General features: G+C 37.9%; 1 protein-coding gene across 1 annotated transcript in view; it reads right to left on the reverse strand.

The window, feature by feature from the left end:
• The window catches only part of LOC115219305 (platelet binding protein GspB-like), a 51,740-nt gene extending 44,056 nt beyond the window's left edge, over window positions 1–7,684 (reverse strand). The window contains exons 1-2 of the mRNA XM_036508806.1: window positions 7,353–7,684; window positions 1–1,433 (exon numbers count right to left, since the gene is read on the reverse strand). The exon at window positions 1–1,433 is cut by the window's left edge and continues 740 nt beyond it. Of these exons, the coding sequence (XP_036364699.1) occupies window positions 1–887 (887 nt within the window). The 5' untranslated portion in view covers window positions 888–1,433; window positions 7,353–7,684. The remainder of the gene's footprint in view (window positions 1,434–7,352) is intronic.
• Window positions 7,685–20,871: the final 13,187 nt, after the last annotated feature.

Raw genomic sequence — 20,871 nt, forward strand, 5'->3', positions numbered from 1 at the left:
TTACCACAAATGTCACATCTGTATGGTTTCAACCCCGTATGAATTTGTTTATGTCTTGATAAACTTGATCTTTTAGGAAAAGCTTTACCACAAACATCACAAGAAAAATGCTTTTCATCTATATGCACCTGTTTATGTTCTTGTAGAAGACTATTTTCAGGAAATGCATCACCACAAATTTTACATAAATATGGATTTTCCCCTGTATGTAACCACAGATGCTTTGATAAACTAATCTTCACAGAAAACCTTTTACCACAGATTTGACAAGAGTAGGATTTCTTTTCCATGTGTGTCTGAATATGTTTTGACAGACTACTACTTTGGAAAAACAATTTGCCACATATTTCACATAGAAAGGATACTTCACTTGTCTGGTTTTGATTTTGCTTCCCTGTAGTATTTGGGATAGGGAAATATTTACTATCCATTGTATGCTTATAGGAGGAAGTCTGTTTATTGTGTGTTTCTATATGCTCAGATAACCTACCGTCATTAAGAAATAATTTATCACTAAGCTTATGCTGATATGATTTACTTTCATAATATAAATGTTTCTGGTCTGGTGAACAACTGTTTTGAGAATAAACACTATCATTAATATATTGATAATCATTTTCTTGGGAAACCTTCACTTTCCCTTTGTAAGAATTATTGTTTCGGGAACAAGCAACACCCTTCATTTCACCTGTATGCAATGTTTCCCCTTTGTGCATTTGTTTGTGCTTACGGAAAATATATTTTAAAGGAAAGCTTTTACCACATATTTTACACAAATCAATCTTCAACTCTTTGTGCGTCCTCCTGTGTTGTAAAAGGTTAAATCTTAAAACAAAACTTCTTCCACACATTTTACAGTGAAATTGTTTTTGTTGAGAGTGTGACATGTTTTTTTTTTTAATTCTTTTTTAGATTCTTATAGAGTATTTCTTTCTGGTAACTTTTCATGAATCAGTTTTGTCTCCACTAAAGTGTGTTGCCAAAAGTGAATGGTCTGGCTTAAATGAAAATGTTATCCTACATTTCTTTATTTGATGAAATCTTCTTTACAAATTGACTGACTTTTTCCATAAGATTCAATAAACCAGCCAGGTTTTAAAATCATATTAAAATGCCATTGTCAATAAAGTGACAAAAACTCACCAACAGATGACCACATTACTAAATAAATGGTAAATTGTAACATAAACTCTGAAACAGTAATAAGCCAGCCATTTTGGGATTTTATCTGTGCTTCAAGTTGATTTGTAAAAAAGAAAAAGATTCTATATTTTGATATTTATTGCTCTATTGCACTTGAACATGGTGCTGTAACTGAGAGATCACCATCTGTCTTCTAATAAATAACATCAATGATAAAGTGCCACATCTCTTCCATTGATAAGGGTTTGATGTCATACCAAGAATTCGTCACGGATATGGCAATGGTATTTCTGGAATTAGAAACAAAGTAAAAGATCACTATTTATGAAGCAAAAAAATACAGAAATGGTGGAATGTCAAACTAAACTTCTCAATATTTAGTTTAATTCTCCTATACCACAAGTGTTGGTAAATTAATTTCTAGTCAAATTAAAGTGAATGTTTTATTAAGAGTGCTGAATACTGTATTATTAGCCTTGAGAGATCTTCTCATAAGCTGCATGATGCATAAAAGCAGAGGTATAAATCGTATGCACCATGTGCATATTTGAGAGGAATTCTCAAGGTTAATAATGCAGCATTTGGCATTCTAACAAGACATCCATATTAAGATGGATATAAAGACTGCTTTTTGATACTAAATGGTTCTGGATTCAGTCCTACTGCATGGCACCTTGGGCAAGTGCCTTCTACTATAGCCTCAGGCCAACCAAAGCCTTGTGAGTGAATTTGGTAGAGAGAAACTGAAAGGAGCCTGTAACATATATATATGTATATATATGTGTGTGTGTGTGTGTGTGTGTGTGTTTATCCCCTCCACCATTGCTTGACAACCAATGTTGGTGTGTTTACATCCTCATAACAAAGTGGTTCAGCAGAAGAGACCGATAGTACTAAGCTTACAAAGAATAAGTCTTGGGATCAATTTGTTTAACTGAAACCCCTTAAGATGGTGCTCCAGCATGACCACAGTCAAATGACAGAAACATGTAAAAGAATAAATAATTAATTACTAGTTATCTGTGATTGATTCAGTTGATTAATTGACTTGTAGGTAATATGGGAAATCATTCTTTATGAAACAGAAAAGCTCAAAAGCTTTGTATTTCATGAGAAGAAATTTAAAATTGTCACCTTGCCTCCTAAAACAAGAGATAAATGGCATTAACTGGAAAGCTTCGTTTTTACCTTTTATTTGTTTCAGTCATTGGATTGTGGCAATGCTGGGGCACCACCTTAAAGTGTTGAGTCAAACAAATCAACTCTAGTATTTATTCTTTTAAGTTTGACACTTATTCTTTTGTCTCTTATGCTGATCTTCTAAGTTATGGGGATGCAAACAAACCAATACCAACCATCAAGTGGTATGATAGGGATACAAACATAAACATATACACATGCATGCATAATACAAACCTACAACAAGCATCCACACAATTACCATCAACAAAATTCACTGGCAAAGTATTGGTCAGCCCAGCCCAGGGCTGACTTGCCTAAGGTGGCACGCAGTGGGACTGAACCCAAAACCATGTGGTTGCAAAACAAGCTTCTTAACCACACAGCCATACCTAAGTCAACACAGGAAGCTTGATGAGAGCTTGTATCTTGCTCCATGTGATGAATCTTGAATCAGATGAATGGAACTACTCGGACAGAGTATTTTACTGGAAGTGGTTGAGTATTCAAGACATCTATACCATTAATGTAACCCATACAACATAGTGGGTAACAAAACTTACATGTACATTGCATTTGATGAGCTTCTCTCAGCTCAGTTTCACTCAAAAGTTTTATGTCCATCTGAAGCTATAGAAGCAGACACCTGTCAAAGTTACTGCACAGTGAAACCAAACCCTGGATCTCATTATTGCAAAGTAAACTCCTTAATTATTCACCCTTGTTCTATGCTACTTCTCATTAATTAATAATAAATCATTTAGAGGAGTAGAGGATCAAGGTGACTGAATCTTCTCCCATGCTACCAATTTTATAGAAGGGATAAAATTAAATACTGCATGCTCTGCATTTTTCTTTTCTTTTTTTTTGTGTATGCATTTCTGTGTTTCATAGAACAGAAATTAAGTTTCCCTAAAAAAAAAAGAAATAAATAAAAAGAAATTTTCCCAAAATTCAGTTTTTTTAATTTTTGTCTCCTGCTCCACTTTTGTAAGTATTCCAAAACGAAAGTGAAACAAAAATAATCAGTTAATGTTTACAATATTACCCGGAGACAAAATAAAAAAAAAAGAATGTGTATGAAACGAATATGAAAACAAAAGTGTATGGAAAGCAACAGAGCGGGGAGAAGACTTTGGAAAATTCACAAGATCCAAATTTTCCCCTCATAACTTTTAGGAAAATGTTTTTTTTAAAATGAAATTTTATATAAATACCTGTCAAATGGCATAGATTATAATTATAAAGAAATTTGTGGGTAAAATCTTTTCCAAAGGAGTGGGGAGTGGACATCGGAAAATTCACAAGATCGGATTTTATCCCTCGTAACTTTAAGGAAAATAGATATCTTTTAATGAAATTGTATATATATATATATATCTCTCTATATATAAACGGCAGTTTGTCTGTGCGTGTTTCTGTGTGTCTGTTTTCTCGTACCCTCACTCTGACCACGGCTTTCAACCGATTCTGATGAAACTTGACGCACACATAGCCCAATGTCATAATTCAAAACTAACGCAGCGAAAATTTTGAAAAGTTCCCCCAGTTCTGAAAAAAATCGATAAATTCGACATGGGGTCGAGAATAAAAAAAAATAAACCACAGACTGTCTAGGGGACGCAACTCAAACTTTTTTACTCTCAAAAAAAATTACATCATTTTTTTTCCATTTTTTGCTATTTTTTGCTATAACTCTCTAAAAATGCTTTATAGTTATTTCCCTTACAAACCTGAGCAACGCCGGGCGATACTGCTAGTATATATATATATACTAGCAGTATCGCCCGGCGTTGCTCGGATTTGTTAGGGAAATAACTATATAAGCATTTTTAGAGAGTTACTTCCCTTATATAAACCGAGCAAAAAATGCATTAAAAAGCTAAAAAAATGATGGTAAATTTTTTTTTAAATCGTAGACTCATCGTAGACGCGCGCTAATACTCAGAAGGGCTCGATATGAATCACGACTATAAGATACCCGGTTTTGGTTAAACTGCACCACAAAATGTGGGAGTAGTTAGGAATCTAAATCGGAGGAGACAGACTCTCACACAACTTCAGTTTTATATATAAAGATATACATATATATATATGTATGTATGTATGTATACCTTTCAAACAGCATGCATTATGGATCCTAATGTGCCACATTTTGGTTCGGAAAAAAAGGGTAAAGGGAAGAAACTGGAATTATTGGAAAATGTTTTTCTTTTTTCGATGAATGAATTACGGAGACCTAATATGCCACAATCTGCAATCTGGGATTAATATATCCAGTGTTTTTAAGAGGTATGTAAAAGATATTTTGTTTTAATATTATAATTTTACTTGTTTCACACACATACAAACACTAACGTGGTTTTTGTAAGGATTTTGTATCATTCTTTCTCTCTCCTGTCCAGACTTCGTTACCATTAACTTTTATAACTTCAGCATTTTCACTTATTATTCTTTTCAAACTTGTTTGAATTTTCAATTTAATGTAATCCACACTCTAAAAAATGTATTTCTGCAAAATGGTTATCTTAAAATAAGGGTAAAGAAAAGGGTCTAATGCAGTTTCGCACCTCACCTTCAAAAACTGCATTTTGGGGGTCATCCCCATCCCCCACCACACACATAAGGGATTTTCGGTACATTAGGCATCCATAATGTATGTCATTTGAAAGGTATCTATATACAATTTTATTAGAAAATATTTATTTTCCTCAAAGTTATGGACGAAAACCTCGGATCTTGTGAATTTTCCGAAGTCCTCTCTCCACCCTCTCGGAAAAAATTTTACCCACAAATTTCTTTATAACCGTAATGTACACCGTTTGAAAGGAATTTATATAAAATTTCATAAAAAAAACAAAACATTTTCCTAAAAGTTATGAGGGAAAAACTCGGATCTTGTGAATTTTCCGAAGTCTTCTCCCCACCCAACCCATTGCTTTCCGCGCATTTTTGTTTTCTTATTCGTTTCATATTTTTTTTTTTTTTAAATTTCGTTTCCGGGTAATATTGTAAACATTAACCCAATTAACACCCATAAACCCACATAAAGAAACAACGAGAAAATGAGCTAAGACAGCCACGAAGTAAAAGCTCGACCTGTTAGAAACAGCATTCAAATCTCCCTCATATTATATTCCGACGTCAAAAAAGAAGGTGCATTAGATAACGTAATAATGAGTCCCAGTAAAAAGATGGGACAGTCACGGCTGGATGCTTTAGATCAACTCAACCATGATTGTCTTGTAAGCAACAGCAGCAGCAGGAACAATATAAATATTGTCGGAAATTTGATAACATTTTTTACATTCATATCAACGTTTCTTATCTCTACAGTGAAACGTTTATAAAACTGAGCTGGAGTTTGTTTATAAACAAAACTGGACATAAGGGGGATGGAAAAAATTGAAATCCTTAGCAAAATTTTGTTTTTCTCAGACTTGTAATTACCGTTGTATGAAACACAGGAATAATAACAAAATGTGGTGGTTGGGTAGAACTATTCTTTTCCTTTCTCATGAGGTATGGGACTTTGAGGTATAGCTGTTTGAATTTCCGCCAAAATATTATAGCGGATGGTTACGACTTGGAATTTTTACTGTAAACCTAGTTCGATATTTCGCATTTGGTACCCAAATAACACCAAGATTGCTTTTAACTCTCTCCAATCTGGAGAAAATAAATTCCAATAATATAATCAGACCAATTCAATTAATTAATAATACGTATCCCATGTAAAGTCATTAAAAATAAATTTAAAATAAAACAAAACAAAAAAAACCTTCGGACCAAGTCAAAAGAAATTAATATTTTCTCTAGTTTTTGAAAATACACATACACAAAAAAAATAATTCCATAACATTCTACTCTGTTTAAGATCTCCATCTTCGATAATTAACATCTTGTAAATCAGAATATAAAATATAAAAGCATAAAACATTCCCACAAAGAATATGTTTGGCTTATCAAAGAACTGCTGTCCCATCTTGCTTCTGCAATCATCTATACACGTTTTCCATTTTGATGGGATCCATCTGGATACACGAGCCTCACATTTTCCATCTCTCTACACCATTTCTCTGAACACTGCACTAAACACCCTCAAAGTACACAAATTTTGACTTTCCTCTTTCCCATCGAACCGTGTAGTCTCTTTAATCATTAATCTTCGGTCAAAATTCGACACAGGCGCGATATATACATTACAAACAAAGGATCTATGAGACAGCTCGTTCTGCTAGAAACAGCAGCTAAATTTTCTTTAAATCACATACAGTTTTGAAATGAAAGAACTTTGGATAATGTAGTTCGGAGCACAATAACTGATGGGGGGAAAATGAAAGAAAAACAACAGAATGCCTTTGATCATAAACCTGTCTGCTCTATCAAGACTGACCAGGGGCTAAACGACAAATCCTCTTTCTTTTCAATTCTCCAGCCAGAGTTGGCTTTCCTCACTGACAACAGTCGCCCTTTACTCCTTTCAGGATCAGCAAAATAAAAATAGGAAGAAAACAACACGAAAAGCAATTTAGTTCATGTAGTAGTAGTAGTAGCAGCAGCAGCAACAACACTAAGCTATGTATGTGTGTCGAGAGATGGATCGGAGATTGTTTTCACACTTGAATGAGCTTTAGAGAACAAACAATGGAAAGTTCCCAACTATGACCTTTATGAAAAGTAAAAAAGGGTCAATTCTAATAATGGCCGTTGAGTATTCACTGTAGATCCAGATAAAGAAATACAAATTTTGCACGATAACGAAATAAAAACTCGTGCCGAATGACATTAGGGCATTAAAAAAATTTTTTTTAGCGATGTTTTGCTTCCATCGTTGACAATTTTGAGATTAGATACATCACTTCACATGAAATCAAGCATCGGGCACAAAATGTAAATAAAAGAGCAAACGTGCTTGACTAGTAACACCAGTTTTAACAATATTGACAATAATTCTAAAACAAAGCTCTCACACACCAATAACATACAAATCATATTTGACAAACAGATGCTAAAACAACTCAACTTACCAGCCGTGCTATCCTATATACTTTTCTCTCTCTCTCATTGTAAACAATACACATCCAATGAAAAAACCAGAGTTACTGTCATATCATTATCCACTAAGATTTTATCAAAATTATATCATATTAAAATTTTAATTAAGAAAAACCACATCAAGCAGTCACACGTGTCACGGCTGACTTGTTCCATAACCAAGATTATAGGAGAAACTAAGCGATAAACATAAGTCAATAGCATAGCTACAAACGATAGACGTAGTTTCGCACTCAGTAGAGTTATACTATGTTGATAAGGTATCATAGACTGAAACATGTACTCTGCCTTGAACGAAGACAGAACTTTTCTCCCACTAAACACGTAAATTAACTCTAAGAGATTATTTCTTAATTTCTTGAAATTATCTCCCCTCTTCTTCGAGTGTTGCGACGCTTTTTTTTTCCAAGTCTAAAAGATTTTTTACGTGCGGTATTTAATAATTATCTAAATCCATGATATTGGTCCTTTATAATTATTTCCTTTTGCCCATTTGTTTTAATCATTCAAGTTATACTGGCTCAAAACTATTCATAACTCATTTTCTATATAAAAAAATCTTTATCAATTAATCAATAGGCTTGGTTAGACTATAGGCTGATGAGGCCTAATAGACTGAAACGTGTCTACAGTTGTCCCTTACCCTCACCAATGAGATTTCCTTTCCTCCAAACATGTATATTAACTTTGAGAAATGAATTCTTAATTATTGAAATTATCCGCCTTCTTTGAGAATTGCTAACAACTGTCACTAGTATTTTGTCTTTTTTCTCCAAATATCTAGGGCACCACCTTGAAGAATTTTGGTCAAACGAATCAACCCCAGCACTTATTTTTCTAAGCCTCGTGTTTATTGTCAGTCTCTTTTGCCAGACCGCTAAGTTACAGATGAAGCATTTTTCATAGACACAATTGCACAGCATCATCTCTTCTGTGTACATACATTTCATACGATACACAGATAACGATTTTAATTCAGTGTTGTGTCAATTTCGTATATCAAGTTTTCTACAGCCCAGCAAGCTTCCACAATACCAATGAATGTTTCAACCACTGTTTCCTATATATATAAAAAAAAAACGAATTTCGTTCAAATAAGTAATTGTTTAATCGACAAACAATGGTGAAATAAGTAATTGTTTAATCGACAAACAATGGTAAAACTCGTTTATTGTTCACTGCAGCGACGAGATTCGTCTCGTTCCAAAATACAATGTTTTTAACATAATAAATCTACAGAGAGATTTTATCTCAGACAATTCCTCGGCATCGTGTCTTCTAATGGTATGTATATGTTTAGTATAATATACAAATAGCGATTTTAATTTACCGTTGCTTCAGTTGCGTATATCAAGATTTTCTACAGCTCGATGACTTTCCGCAATATTAGTGTATTTATCCTTATGGATAAACGAATATACTGCAACAGTATAATAGCAATACAATAGAAACAAACGGCAGTAACCACATGGAACTTAATAATCTTTTAAGAACCAACACGCTCACTTGAACTTTAAGCTTTGAACTATCAGCACACGAGCACGATGATTTTATTCAAACCATAGGGATTAAACAAAGAGGAGACAATGCACAGGACCAATAGGAGTCGGGGACTTATCGGATGAGGCTACATATAGTGAATAAATACATTGTAATTTCAGATGAAAATGAAAGAATGGATGGACGCGGAATGTGTTTGACCCCCACCAACCACATTCCTGCGTTTACTTCGTCCTCCCCACCCCCACTATATTTGGCACTTACACATCCAACATTCGGGCTACTTTCGTCTATCATTTTCCGTACTTTTTTGACGTCAGGCATTTCTTCTCCAGGCGTGCTTTCCCTCTTAGGTGATATAAAAAGAGGTTAACCAAAGCATGCCCGGAGACGAAGGTGCCTGATGCGATATCTCTTCCACGCGTCTTCCATATTACCTCTTTTGCTATAGCTACTGCGCTTAGAAAGCAGAATTTTTCTTCTCCTTTAGGATAATACGGCGGAATGATCTTAATCGACTCGGCTGACAGAACTTTTTCTTAATTTGCCACACTTTACTCAGACCGCTACTATTTTAGATGTAGTGGTCCAGTCCATTCTCGCCAAGGAGAGTCGTACTCTCGCACAACAACTAGTGAACGTTTTATTCACTGTTTCCTATATATCGAAGGACAAATTTCGTTTAGGCAAGTGACAATCAAGCGTACAGCATTAACAAGACTCTACAATCGCAAAATATCCGTCGTTCTCATTACAGCGACGATGTTCATCTCTGATATATAGTGTGTTTTTAATACGAAAAGTCTATGAATAAATTTTATTTCACAGAATTCCACAGCACCATATCCTTCTAATGGTTTGTATACATTTAGTATGATGCACAGTTAGCGATTTTAAGTTAATGGTGTTTCATTTGCGTATACCGAAATATTTTTAGTCACACGAAAAATTTCAGCCAACATACATTGCCATCATACATCATACATTTTAAAACCTGATACTTATTCTAAGGTTGTGTTAGTCGAACTGCTATGTTACCGGGACGTAAACAAGCCAACACCGGTTGTCAAGCGTAGGGACAAACACAAAACATACACTTATAAAGTGTGAAAAGGTACATACACACAAAGATAAGACCTCGCACGTGTTCTGGAGAACTACAAATGACTAGTTAATTTATTTGCTCATTAATAGGGAAACTTTTTACTCTTATGATTTACACACATATATATATACAACGGCGCTCCAGTTGTTCAGCACAATGGTATTTCCTTTGTCCTGTCAAGACCACGATTATTAATGATCCTAGGAAATGTTCTATGATCCCAACACGGTCACGGAAAGTTTTTTAAAAAAATTAAAATGCGGCTGGCATTGGGTTAGTTGGTCAGTCGGCGCGGAACAGCCAGCCAGAAACCGTGAGCGAACAAGGGAGTGAATTGGAGATGGTGGAGTCGGCGACAGACAACGACAAAGATGACAGGCGTGGTCTAGAGAAAGACAGGCAGTGAGTGTGAGAGATGACAAGCGAGAGGATGTAAGGAAGATGGCAGTGAAGGGGGCAGAGAGAGACATTTTGAGCTCGGACTGTTATAGTGGGAGTTTCGTGATGAGTGTTGCGGACGAGGAACATGCGGCAATGTTTATTTGTGTTTTGAATTTCGATGTCTAAATGTTTGAAAAAGAAAGAGAAAGGAAAGCGTGTTGTAGGCTATTTTCAAAAGAAAAGAAAAAGAAAAAAAGAGATAACTTGGAACTTTAAGGGACTGTTGATTTTGAACTTTGTGTTAGATGTAAATAAAACGATGTGTCTTGAAAAAAAAAGAGAAAATCGAACTGTATTGAGTCAAATGTTAAATGATTGTTTTTCGAACTCTGTATTATGTTTGAATGCATTTGATTTGGTTTTTCGAACACTGTATTATGTTTAAATGCAATTGATTGTTCTTTGAACTCTGTATATGATTTGTCAACCTTTGTTTTGGAATGTTTTGATTTTGTTTTTTAAAATATTGTTAAATTATGCAACTTCCGCTGTGTCTCTCTCTTTTGTTGCTGTTATGTTGGTTTCTGGCTGCGTTCGCCGCCTTCTCCCGCTTTCCGTGGTGGATTTCCGGTTTGCTGAGCGTCGTCGTCGCGACCTAGGGCCCGTGGTGGAATCAGAAGGCCTAGGGTCCTGAGTGGCGACGTAACAATATATATATATATATATATATATATGGCTTGGGACCCCCTTCGGTCATGACACTGACCATGGGCTTGCACCTAGAAAGTTACACTCCTAGTCACAAGTCTGGGCAAGGTGGTTTATGGAAGACCAGCAGTCGCCCATGCATACCGGCCTCCCCTCCCCACGCCACCAGTGTTATCCAAGGGAAAGGCAACAGCCGATACAACTTGTCACCCGTGACGTCACAACTCATTTCTACAGCTGAGTTAACTGGAGCAACGTGAAATAAAGTGTCTTGCTCAAGAATACAACACGCAGCCCGGTCCGGAATTCGAGATCACAACCTCACGATCGTAAGCTCGACGTTCTAACCACTGAGTCATGCGCCTTCACACACACACACACACACACATACATACATACATACATATATATATATATATATATATATATATATATATATATATATATATATATATATAAAACTCTAGTTGTGTGAGTGTCTGTCCCCTTCGATTTAGATTCCTAACTCCTCCCACATTTTGCGGTGCAGTTTAACCAAATTCGGGTATCTTATAGTCGTGATTCATATCGAGCCCGTCTGACTATTAGCGCGCGTCAACGATGAGTGTACGATTTTAAAAATAATTTAACATCATTTTTTATTCCATTTTAATGCATAAAATGCATCGTATGTCGATGGCGGCGGAGTTGGCGTCCACGCTCACAGCTGCACCTGTTTGCTTCTTCCCCTTCCCTCCCTCGTGAAGCTGTGGGGAAGGGAGTGTAAAGAAATCAACGTCGTAATGCGTTGTGAAGGAAACCAGCGTTCTTTTAGAACACCGACTTCATGGCTTGAAGACACCAAAACAAAAATGGCTAAGAAAGCCCGAATTTATAAGGGAAGTAACTCTCTAAAAATGCTTATATAGTTATTTCCCTTACAAACCCGAGCAACGCCGGGCGATACTGCTAGTATATATATAAATTAGAAAAAAAAACACTTTTATCAATTCAATAATGAAAAATTATATTATACTATTTAGAAAAATTACATATTATAGAAAGATTAAATATAAGATAAAACATATAACGATGATTAAACAATGTTCAAAATAATAAATAAAACTTAAAAATTCTAATTTACATATATCTTTATATATAAAAGTGAGGTTGTGTGCTGTCTGTCTCCTACGATTTAGATTCCTAACTACTCCCACATTTTGCGGTGCAGTTTAACCAAAACCGGGTATCTTATAGTCGTGATTCATATCGAGCCCTTCTGGGTATTAGCGCGCGTCTACGATTTAAAAAAAAATTACCATCAATTTTTCCCATTTTTAATGCATTTTTGGCATATATAAGGGAAGTAACTCTCTAAAAATTTAGTATTAAATCTCAGAACGTAAAAAGCTACAGTAACACCCCCCCCTTGTGGTTAGCCATATTGAGATGGCTATTATACTTTACATCTCTAAAAATGCTTATATAGTTATTTCCTTTACAAACCCGAGCAACGCCGGGCGATACTGCTAGTATATATATAAAACTGAGAATGTGTGTCTGTCTGTGTGAATCTCTAAAACTTGAGAACTACACAACCAATTTCATTCAAATTGTACACATGCCCTACTTAGGGTCCAGGGAGTGTAATGGGCAAAAAAATTTCTAACTTCTTGCCTAGGGCGAGCCCACAGCAATATCATATCTTCTCCACTATTTCAGTATTACGTGTTAAAAGTGAAACAAAAACAACTCTCTATTGCAATGTCAGATACTTTCACTTTAATACTGAAACTATTAAAGTCAAACTGTTATATAAGAGGGATGAACCATTAACAGTGGACATCCATTTTGCTAGAAGAAGATCCGCTATGGTCTTATATGCTACACCACTGGTTTTCAATTCATATTAATCAAATTAATATTCAATTTCTCACTCTTATTATTTTAAATTTAAATTTAAATCCAGGACCATGTGTTTTGGAACGAAGTTTGTTACCACACATCTACACCTGCACCTATGTATGTGTGTAAAGCTGTATATGTATACATTTATTTCTATACATATAGATGTATATGTATACATGTATATGTGTAGATGTATATATATATATATATCGTGATGTAAATATGCCATTTGAATATGGCTAACCCCTAAGGGTGGATGCTACTGTAGTTTTTAGCTCCAGGAAGACATCTCCTCCAGCTGGCTATAGACACACTTTCTGTGCCCTATCAGTATTTGCAAAGGGAAGCAATCCTATCATTATATATATATAGATGTACATGTAATATGTACACATATATATTCACATATATACATGCATACATATATACACCCATACACACATACACACACACACACATACATAGGTGCAGGTGTGGCTGTGTGGTAACAAACTTGGTTCCAAAACACATGGTCCTGGGTTCAGTCCCACTGTGTGGCGACTTGGCATGTGTCTTCTGCTATAGCCTCAGACCAACCAAAGCCTTGTCAGTGGCTTTTGTAGACAGAAACTGAAAGAAATCAATCGTATATATACGTATGTATATATGTAAGTCTGTGTGTGCGTCTTTGTGTTTCTACCTCATCACTGCCTCACAACTGGTGTTCGTTTATTTACATCCCCATAACTTACTAGTTTCACAAGAAGAAACTAATAGAATAAGTACCAAGCTTCAAGCTTATCAACATGAAAAAAGCACTACGCTGTGTCCCATATTTTTGTTTGCCCACTCAGTTGTATCTATCAACTTATCTTTGTGTGTGTGTATATATATATATATAATACCCACACAGACACACGCACATACACACATATATATACATATATATATATATATATATAATATATATATATATATATATATATATATATATATATATATATATATATATACATGTATGTATATGTGTACATTCATATTTATTATATCAAAGACAATGTCTTTATGTGTTTGTGTATTACTTATACATTCGAAAACTGCTGCACCGATCATAATGAAATTTGGAACACAAAATCGAAGCCTAGGGAGAAGGTTAATGCTGTGTGTTTCATACAATTTCATGGACCAAAATTACTGATTGGATCCTTATGATATTTAAAACTTAGATTCAATGCATAAGGGCGGGTATAATGCAATATGTTTGGTTTGAATTTCAGATTGCTTAAAGGGGGCAGAACCCCTCTATGAAAATTCATGAATTTTCGATGTTGATGAAATTTCAACCATGGGTAATTGACACGCATCAAGAAGTATTCTCAAAGTTTCCACTTCACATGAGGATTCTAAGACACCCTAATGGGAGCCTTAACTCCCAAATTTAGTCATTTCTTTTATGATCCAAAACTAAGTCAAAAGTACTGAATGGATCTTCACGAAATTTGGAAATTATATTCTATGCATAAGGGCCACAACCCCATGACAATTCATATATTTTTGCTGTTGATGAGATTTTAACCATAGATATTAGATACAAATGAAGTAATATTTATAAAACTTCATCTTCTTACAAGTTAGAAAGACCTCTTCATGGGGACTTAACACCCACAATTTTGTCATTTTATCTAAGCAAAGACGAATAGTTGTACTCTTGGAAGCTGTAGGGTCATCCGAGCATAGAAGATGAGCATCATTTGTAATTCAATTGTACAACAGTGTTGGAGTTTGCTTTGACATACACTTAGATTGTGATTTCTACAATGTGCTGCATAAATTGTCAAGTAAATGAGAGGCATCTTTGCCTCCACTGATTCAGTTGCAAAGTGTTGAGTAAAGTTATTTGATTGCAGATCTTTCAGTCTTTTTATTATCACTGGGTCACACATAGTCCCCACATGGTAACATTGATTACAAGGCCTTCCCAGATGAGTGACTGGTTATTCAAAGACATTTATAGATTGTATATTTATTCTGTCCAGTTACGTATCACTATAGTGGTCATTTGCAAACTCCAACTTTCATTTCTCCTTAGCCCTCACGTCACACAGTTGTTAATGTTTATTTCGGTTGGGTCACGCCCTTCCAATTGCTATAGATTCGTAATGCATCTTACGGCTCTGCCTGTCACCTGGATGGTGAGGAATCCTACATTGGGAGTGGTAGCGACTAGGGTACTGTAGCTGACTGCTTATTGTGATCATTCGTCTTTTGGTTTCCTGTAGCTTTGCTCTCTTTTACAAACCCAGTGAACATATATTTCCATTTTCAAAGAAATTCAAACAATAGATATAAGACCCAAGTTAAAAAGATTCTCAACAATTCAACTTCTCTGGTTGACATTAAGATGCCCACCCCCAATAGGGGCGTTAACTTTCACATTTTAGAGCTCCATGACCTCCATTTTTCAGGAGCAAAATCCTTTTAACAGGTTCTATAAGAGTGGAATTTTGGAACATGCGCATAAAAATTAGTAGTATGGGATACATGTGGCACGATTACAATTTTGTTTGGGTGTGTAAAGAGGGAAATAAAACTCATCTGCAATTTTGATGAAATTCGAGAAGGAACAAACAAAACCATCAACAAATCATCTTCGCAGGTTGTTCCGGGTTCGAACGACTACCATTACATTATTACTATTGGTGTTCATTAGTACGGATAGGTTTATATTTTCTCAGAGTTCCTGTAATGATATTTAATTCCAGTCTCTTCTGTTATTGTGTCTCTGTCGAAAGTTTCTGGTTTCGTTGGGAGGATTTTCGTACCATGTTGTATATTGTTCATGTTATTTCTCAAATCCCACAAAAGTGGGGAATCCAATAATTGGGGGGAATATGAACGGGTGTTGGTTTGTTTACGTACCTATAATTTAGCAGTTCAGTAAAAAGTGACGATCTAAAGAGTACTAGACTTCAAAAATAAGTATTCTGCAAGACGATGCTCGACAATGACCCTAGTCTATCTAATGACTGAAACAAGTATAAGAATAAAAGAATGTGTATGTGTGTGTGTGCGTGCGTGTGTATCCTTGTCTGTGTTAGATAGATAGATAGATAGATAGATAGATAGATAGATAGATAGATAGATAGATAGATAGACAGACAGACAGACAGACAGACAGACAGACAGACATATAGATAGATAGATAGATAGATAGATAGATAGATAGATAGATAGATAGATAGATAGATAGATAGATAGATAGATAGATAGATAGATAGATAGATAATGTTTTTTTATTAGCCACACGGCTGCACACAGACGGGACAGATTACAAAGTAGAGCTTTTCTTTTTGGGGAGAAGAAGAAAAAAAAGTGGGGTCAGGTTTTTGATCAAAAGGGATCGTAAAAGAAAGAAAAACGACGATCAATAGGTGTCGTGGATCACAGAAATGTCATGATGTAAAGTGTAAAGATGGAAGCAGATAAGGTTTATTCGTGGAAAGAAAAGCCTACGGAAAAGACCACGGTAACCTCGGTCAATAATGACACATTTGTTTGCAAGTAAATAACCCTCTGTTTTAAATTTTTCCGGGTTCATAGGATTATGCTCAAGGTGGCTTCGTCATTCATACGTTCCATCCTTGCTACATTCACCCATCTTTTTTTTAAACATTCGCTAAACAAAGATAGATAGATAGATAGATAGATAGATAGATAGATAGATAGATAGATAGATATGTTTCTTTATTAGCCACACAGGGCTGCACACAGACGGGACAAATTACAAGGTAGAGCTTTTCATTTTGGGGATAAAAAAAGGGGATTTGGTTTTCGATCAAAAGGGATCGTAAAAGGAAAGAAAGAGGAAAGCAAAAAAGGGGGGGAGGATAAAAAATAAAAGGAAAAAGAAAAAAATCGATCAATAGGGATCGTTATCACATAAATGTCAATGTAAAGTGTAAAGGGGAGGACAGGTGAGGTTTACCTGTGGAAAGAAAAGCCTACGGAAAAGACCACGGTAACCTCGGACAATGAAGTCACATTTTATATTTTTTTACAAATAAGCAACTCTCTGTATTAATTTTTACGGTTCATAGGATCATAGTCAAGGTGGCTTCGTCATTCATGTGCCATCCTTGCTACATTCACCCATCTTTTTTTAAAACATTCACTAGACAAAACTTGCCTCTCTACTCTCACTTTCCTCTTCAAGTGATACTTGAAGAAGTTGATGAGAGATTGACCAGAGAGGAAAGTGTTTGTCTCTAATCCTTTCAGGCGCGTCCACCAGATACATTCTTTCGCCATAGCCACAAGTATGATAAAAATAGCACTTCCTTCCCGTTTGAAGGAAGGAGACGTGACGATATTAACGATAGACTCGGCTGATAAACCGACACGTCCCACACGTGACAGCAGTCGTTCGACATAAGCCCACAGGTCAAGATTGTTGGACACTGCACGAGTGCGTGTTGAACGGTTTCGTCGCTCTTCCCGCATCTCGGGCAGGTTGGCCCCGTGTTTCTCGAGCCATGCCTATAGAGCTTATCCCGAACGGGTAGCGCTTCTCGGTAGCACTGCCAGGCCAGGGATCTCTGGAAGTTGTCCATAGCTCCCGGCCCGAAAGTCGTCTCAAACAGGCGGGTCAGGTATTCCTCGTCGACGCCCAGGTTCGCTCCAAGATCGTTGTCGTACCTCCCCTCCACTAATCCCTTATAGAATGCTTAGGTTGTGTTGAAGTCACTCAAGGTCGACCCGGGACGACATAGTTGCTTGAGAGCAACGCGACTCTCGCGGTGCCATTCGCCCTTCCTTGGCCTCTTTTTGATCCACGGCTGCAGTTCTGTCAGGGAGACGAGCTGCGGGAAAGCGTGCCTCACAAACGGCGACCACACCTGTTCACCGTCGTCTACATAGAGCCGGAGATGTCGCAGTCTCAGCACGTGTCTGCGCATCATCAACCACGGCTTGCCCAGCCCTCCTTTTAACGGGTGTTGACAGCAAATGGATCGCCTGACCATCGGGACGCATCCTTTCCACAAGAAGCGGAAGAGAATGCGTTCTAGTTTGGTGATGTTAGGGTCGGGACAAGGTACGACAGTCAGGCGGTAGTAGATGATGGACGCGATGTACGTGTTCGCCACCTCCGTCCGACCTTTTAGGGACACTTTCCTCTTGGCCCATTGCCGGGCGAGAGTGACCACCCTACTCGTTATCTTGTTCCAGTTCTTCTCCATTTGGAGGTCCGGACCGAACCAGACCCCAAGCAACTCAACCGGGCCGTCCGTCCAGCGTCCCACGACGGAGGTGCTGGTGGAGGGCATGGGCTTGCTTCTCCAGGTGCCGAGCCGCAAGCCCACTGACTTTTCCCCGGTTGATTTTCGCTCCTGTCACCGCTTCGTAGTCTTTCAATGTCTCGCCAACCAGCTCGATGTGCTCGTGGCTTGACACTATGACGGTGACGTCGTCCGCGTATGCAGACACGCTCGTCCCGCATCCCAATTCTCGCGGGATGCCCCTCGGAGTCGCCAGCTTCCTCAGTAGTGGCTCGAGAGTCAATACGTATAGAAGCGATGAGAGGGGGCATCCCTGACGGACCGAACGTGCAATGTCGAAAGGTCTCGATAGATGTCCATTTACGCGAATTACCGAACGGATACCTCTGTACAAAGCAGCTATCCAGCCGCGGAAGACGGAACCGAAACTCTCAGGACTGCCTCCAAGTATCGATGGTCTACCCTATCGAAAGCTTTCGATTGATCAGGGCCCCACCCATGCCAGGTTCCTTAACTACTCTGTCTATGATGTAGCGCATCAGATGAAGATTGTCATCCATCCTTAGAGCACGCATCCTAGCCCTGACATCACACCCTTCGTGTTTGGCGTTGAAGTGCTGGTCGAGGGCCAACCTCGCCACTAAAACGTCGGATGTGATGCCGCTTCTTATTGCCTCTTCTAACTTCTTAACTAACTCACCCTCTACTTTATTTCTATCTACGGCTAGTGCCTTGCTATATCTAATTGCTTCCGCTTTTACTGCTCTCTTGAGGGCGAACCACCATTTGTTGTTGACGATGGCTCCCGTTAAAACCCTCTTTACTAACGTGTTGATTCTGTCTCTGAAAACCTGTCTGGGCGGGAAAGATGCGTTCAGTTTCCAGTAACCAGGACCCTGTCTATGTGCCTTATCTAAGTCTAGCGTACACGTCACGAATTTGTGGTCCGTGTAGCTGACTGTGTGGAATTGTGAACATCCTAAGTTATCCCTGTCTACTGTCCTACACAGTATTCTATCTAGATACGATCTCGACGACCCACTGCGGTTGCTCCATGTCCACGTTGGTGCATTTGGTGCACGTTGGTGCATTTGGGTAGTCGAGTCGGTACCTGTCAGACAGTTGGAATCGTCTGAGCATGTCTCTGAGGCATTTGCATCCCCTTCTGTTTTTGTCTCTCCCCACATAGTCTAGATGCGTGTCCAAGGTAGCATTCCAATCCCCCACTAAAAGTAAAGGACGAGACATTCCCAGGAATACTTCTAGACGTCGAAAGAAATCCGGCCGACCTGTTAAAGGCGGTGCGTAGACTGATACGAGTCGAAAAGCGCACCCATTGCTGCCGTCAACATCCAGGACGACCAGTCTACCCTCCGGGTCTACGAATATCGTCTTGACTTCGAGATCCAGGCTCTTGTGAAAAAGTTCCGTGGTGCCGCTACCGCCCATCCTCGGCAGACAGGGAGAAAAATAAATGTTAAACTGTCCGCCAAACATGGACTTTAGGGCCCGTGGCTCGTGGAGTCTGGTCTCACTTATGGCTATGATTCCCAAATCGTGTGACTTGATATCATTTAGGAGGTATCCTTGTTTCCAAGGAGACCCCAAGCCACACGCATTCACACAACCAATCTTGACCATGATTCTATTGAGGCTTGACAGACAGACAGACAGACAGATAGATGATAGATAGATAGATAGATAGATAGATAGATAGATAGATAGATAGATAGATAGATAGATAGATAGATAGATGGGTGTGTGTGTGTGTTTGCGTTGATCATTAGGTTTGAATATATTTCACCAAGGACTTCGAATAACACAAAAAGCGCTTGTTGCTTTGAAAGGCTGATCCGCTCCCTCATGCAGAGTCTAATGGAGTTATTTCCCTTGACTACCTTTTTCTTAGACATTACATACTGAAAGAGGGAGTTTTCATTTACTAACGCATCAATAATCGTAGTTGATAGAAGTTTCTGAAATCTCTGTATTACATATATGAAACCTTCGGTGTTTTTACTAAGTGTGCAGAACGCTGCTCTGAAATTTTTTCTGCTCATGCATATTGCTGATTTTTCTACAAGCCAATCAGCGCACATTGGTCGACCCTTCTCTAACTGTTATCTTCTCTCAGTCTCTTTGTTTCTGTCTCCCTCCCCCACCTCTCGCTTCCCGTTCAATTTTATCGTATTTACTTTCCTTTCCGAGTAAGTCTCAATCTCAAACACCCCATACCCTCTCTCCCTCTCTCTCTCTTATACACGCAAACCGGAGCGCGCACTCACACACACACACGCTCATACACCTCTCATGCATACCTTTACTATTTCTTTACTACCCACAAGGGGCTAAACACAGAGGGGATAAACGGATTAAGTCGATTATATCGACCCCAGTGCGTAACTGGTACTTATTTAATCGACCCCGAAAGGATGAAAGGCAAAGTCGACCTCGGCGGAATTTGAACTCAGAACGTAACCGCAGACGAAATACTGCTAAGCATTTCGCCCGGCGTGCAAACGATTCTACCAGCTCGCCGCCTTGACCAGCTCGCCGCCTTACCAGCTCGCCGCCTTTCTCATTCATACCTTTACTTTCTTATCACCTCCTCCACTCTTACACCCATATTCCCCTACTTTCAATTCCTCACTTTTA

The sequence above is a fragment of the Octopus sinensis genome, linkage group LG14, assembly GCF_006345805.1.
Source record: "Octopus sinensis linkage group LG14, ASM634580v1, whole genome shotgun sequence".
Lineage (NCBI taxonomy): Eukaryota > Metazoa > Mollusca > Cephalopoda > Octopoda > Octopodidae > Octopus > Octopus sinensis.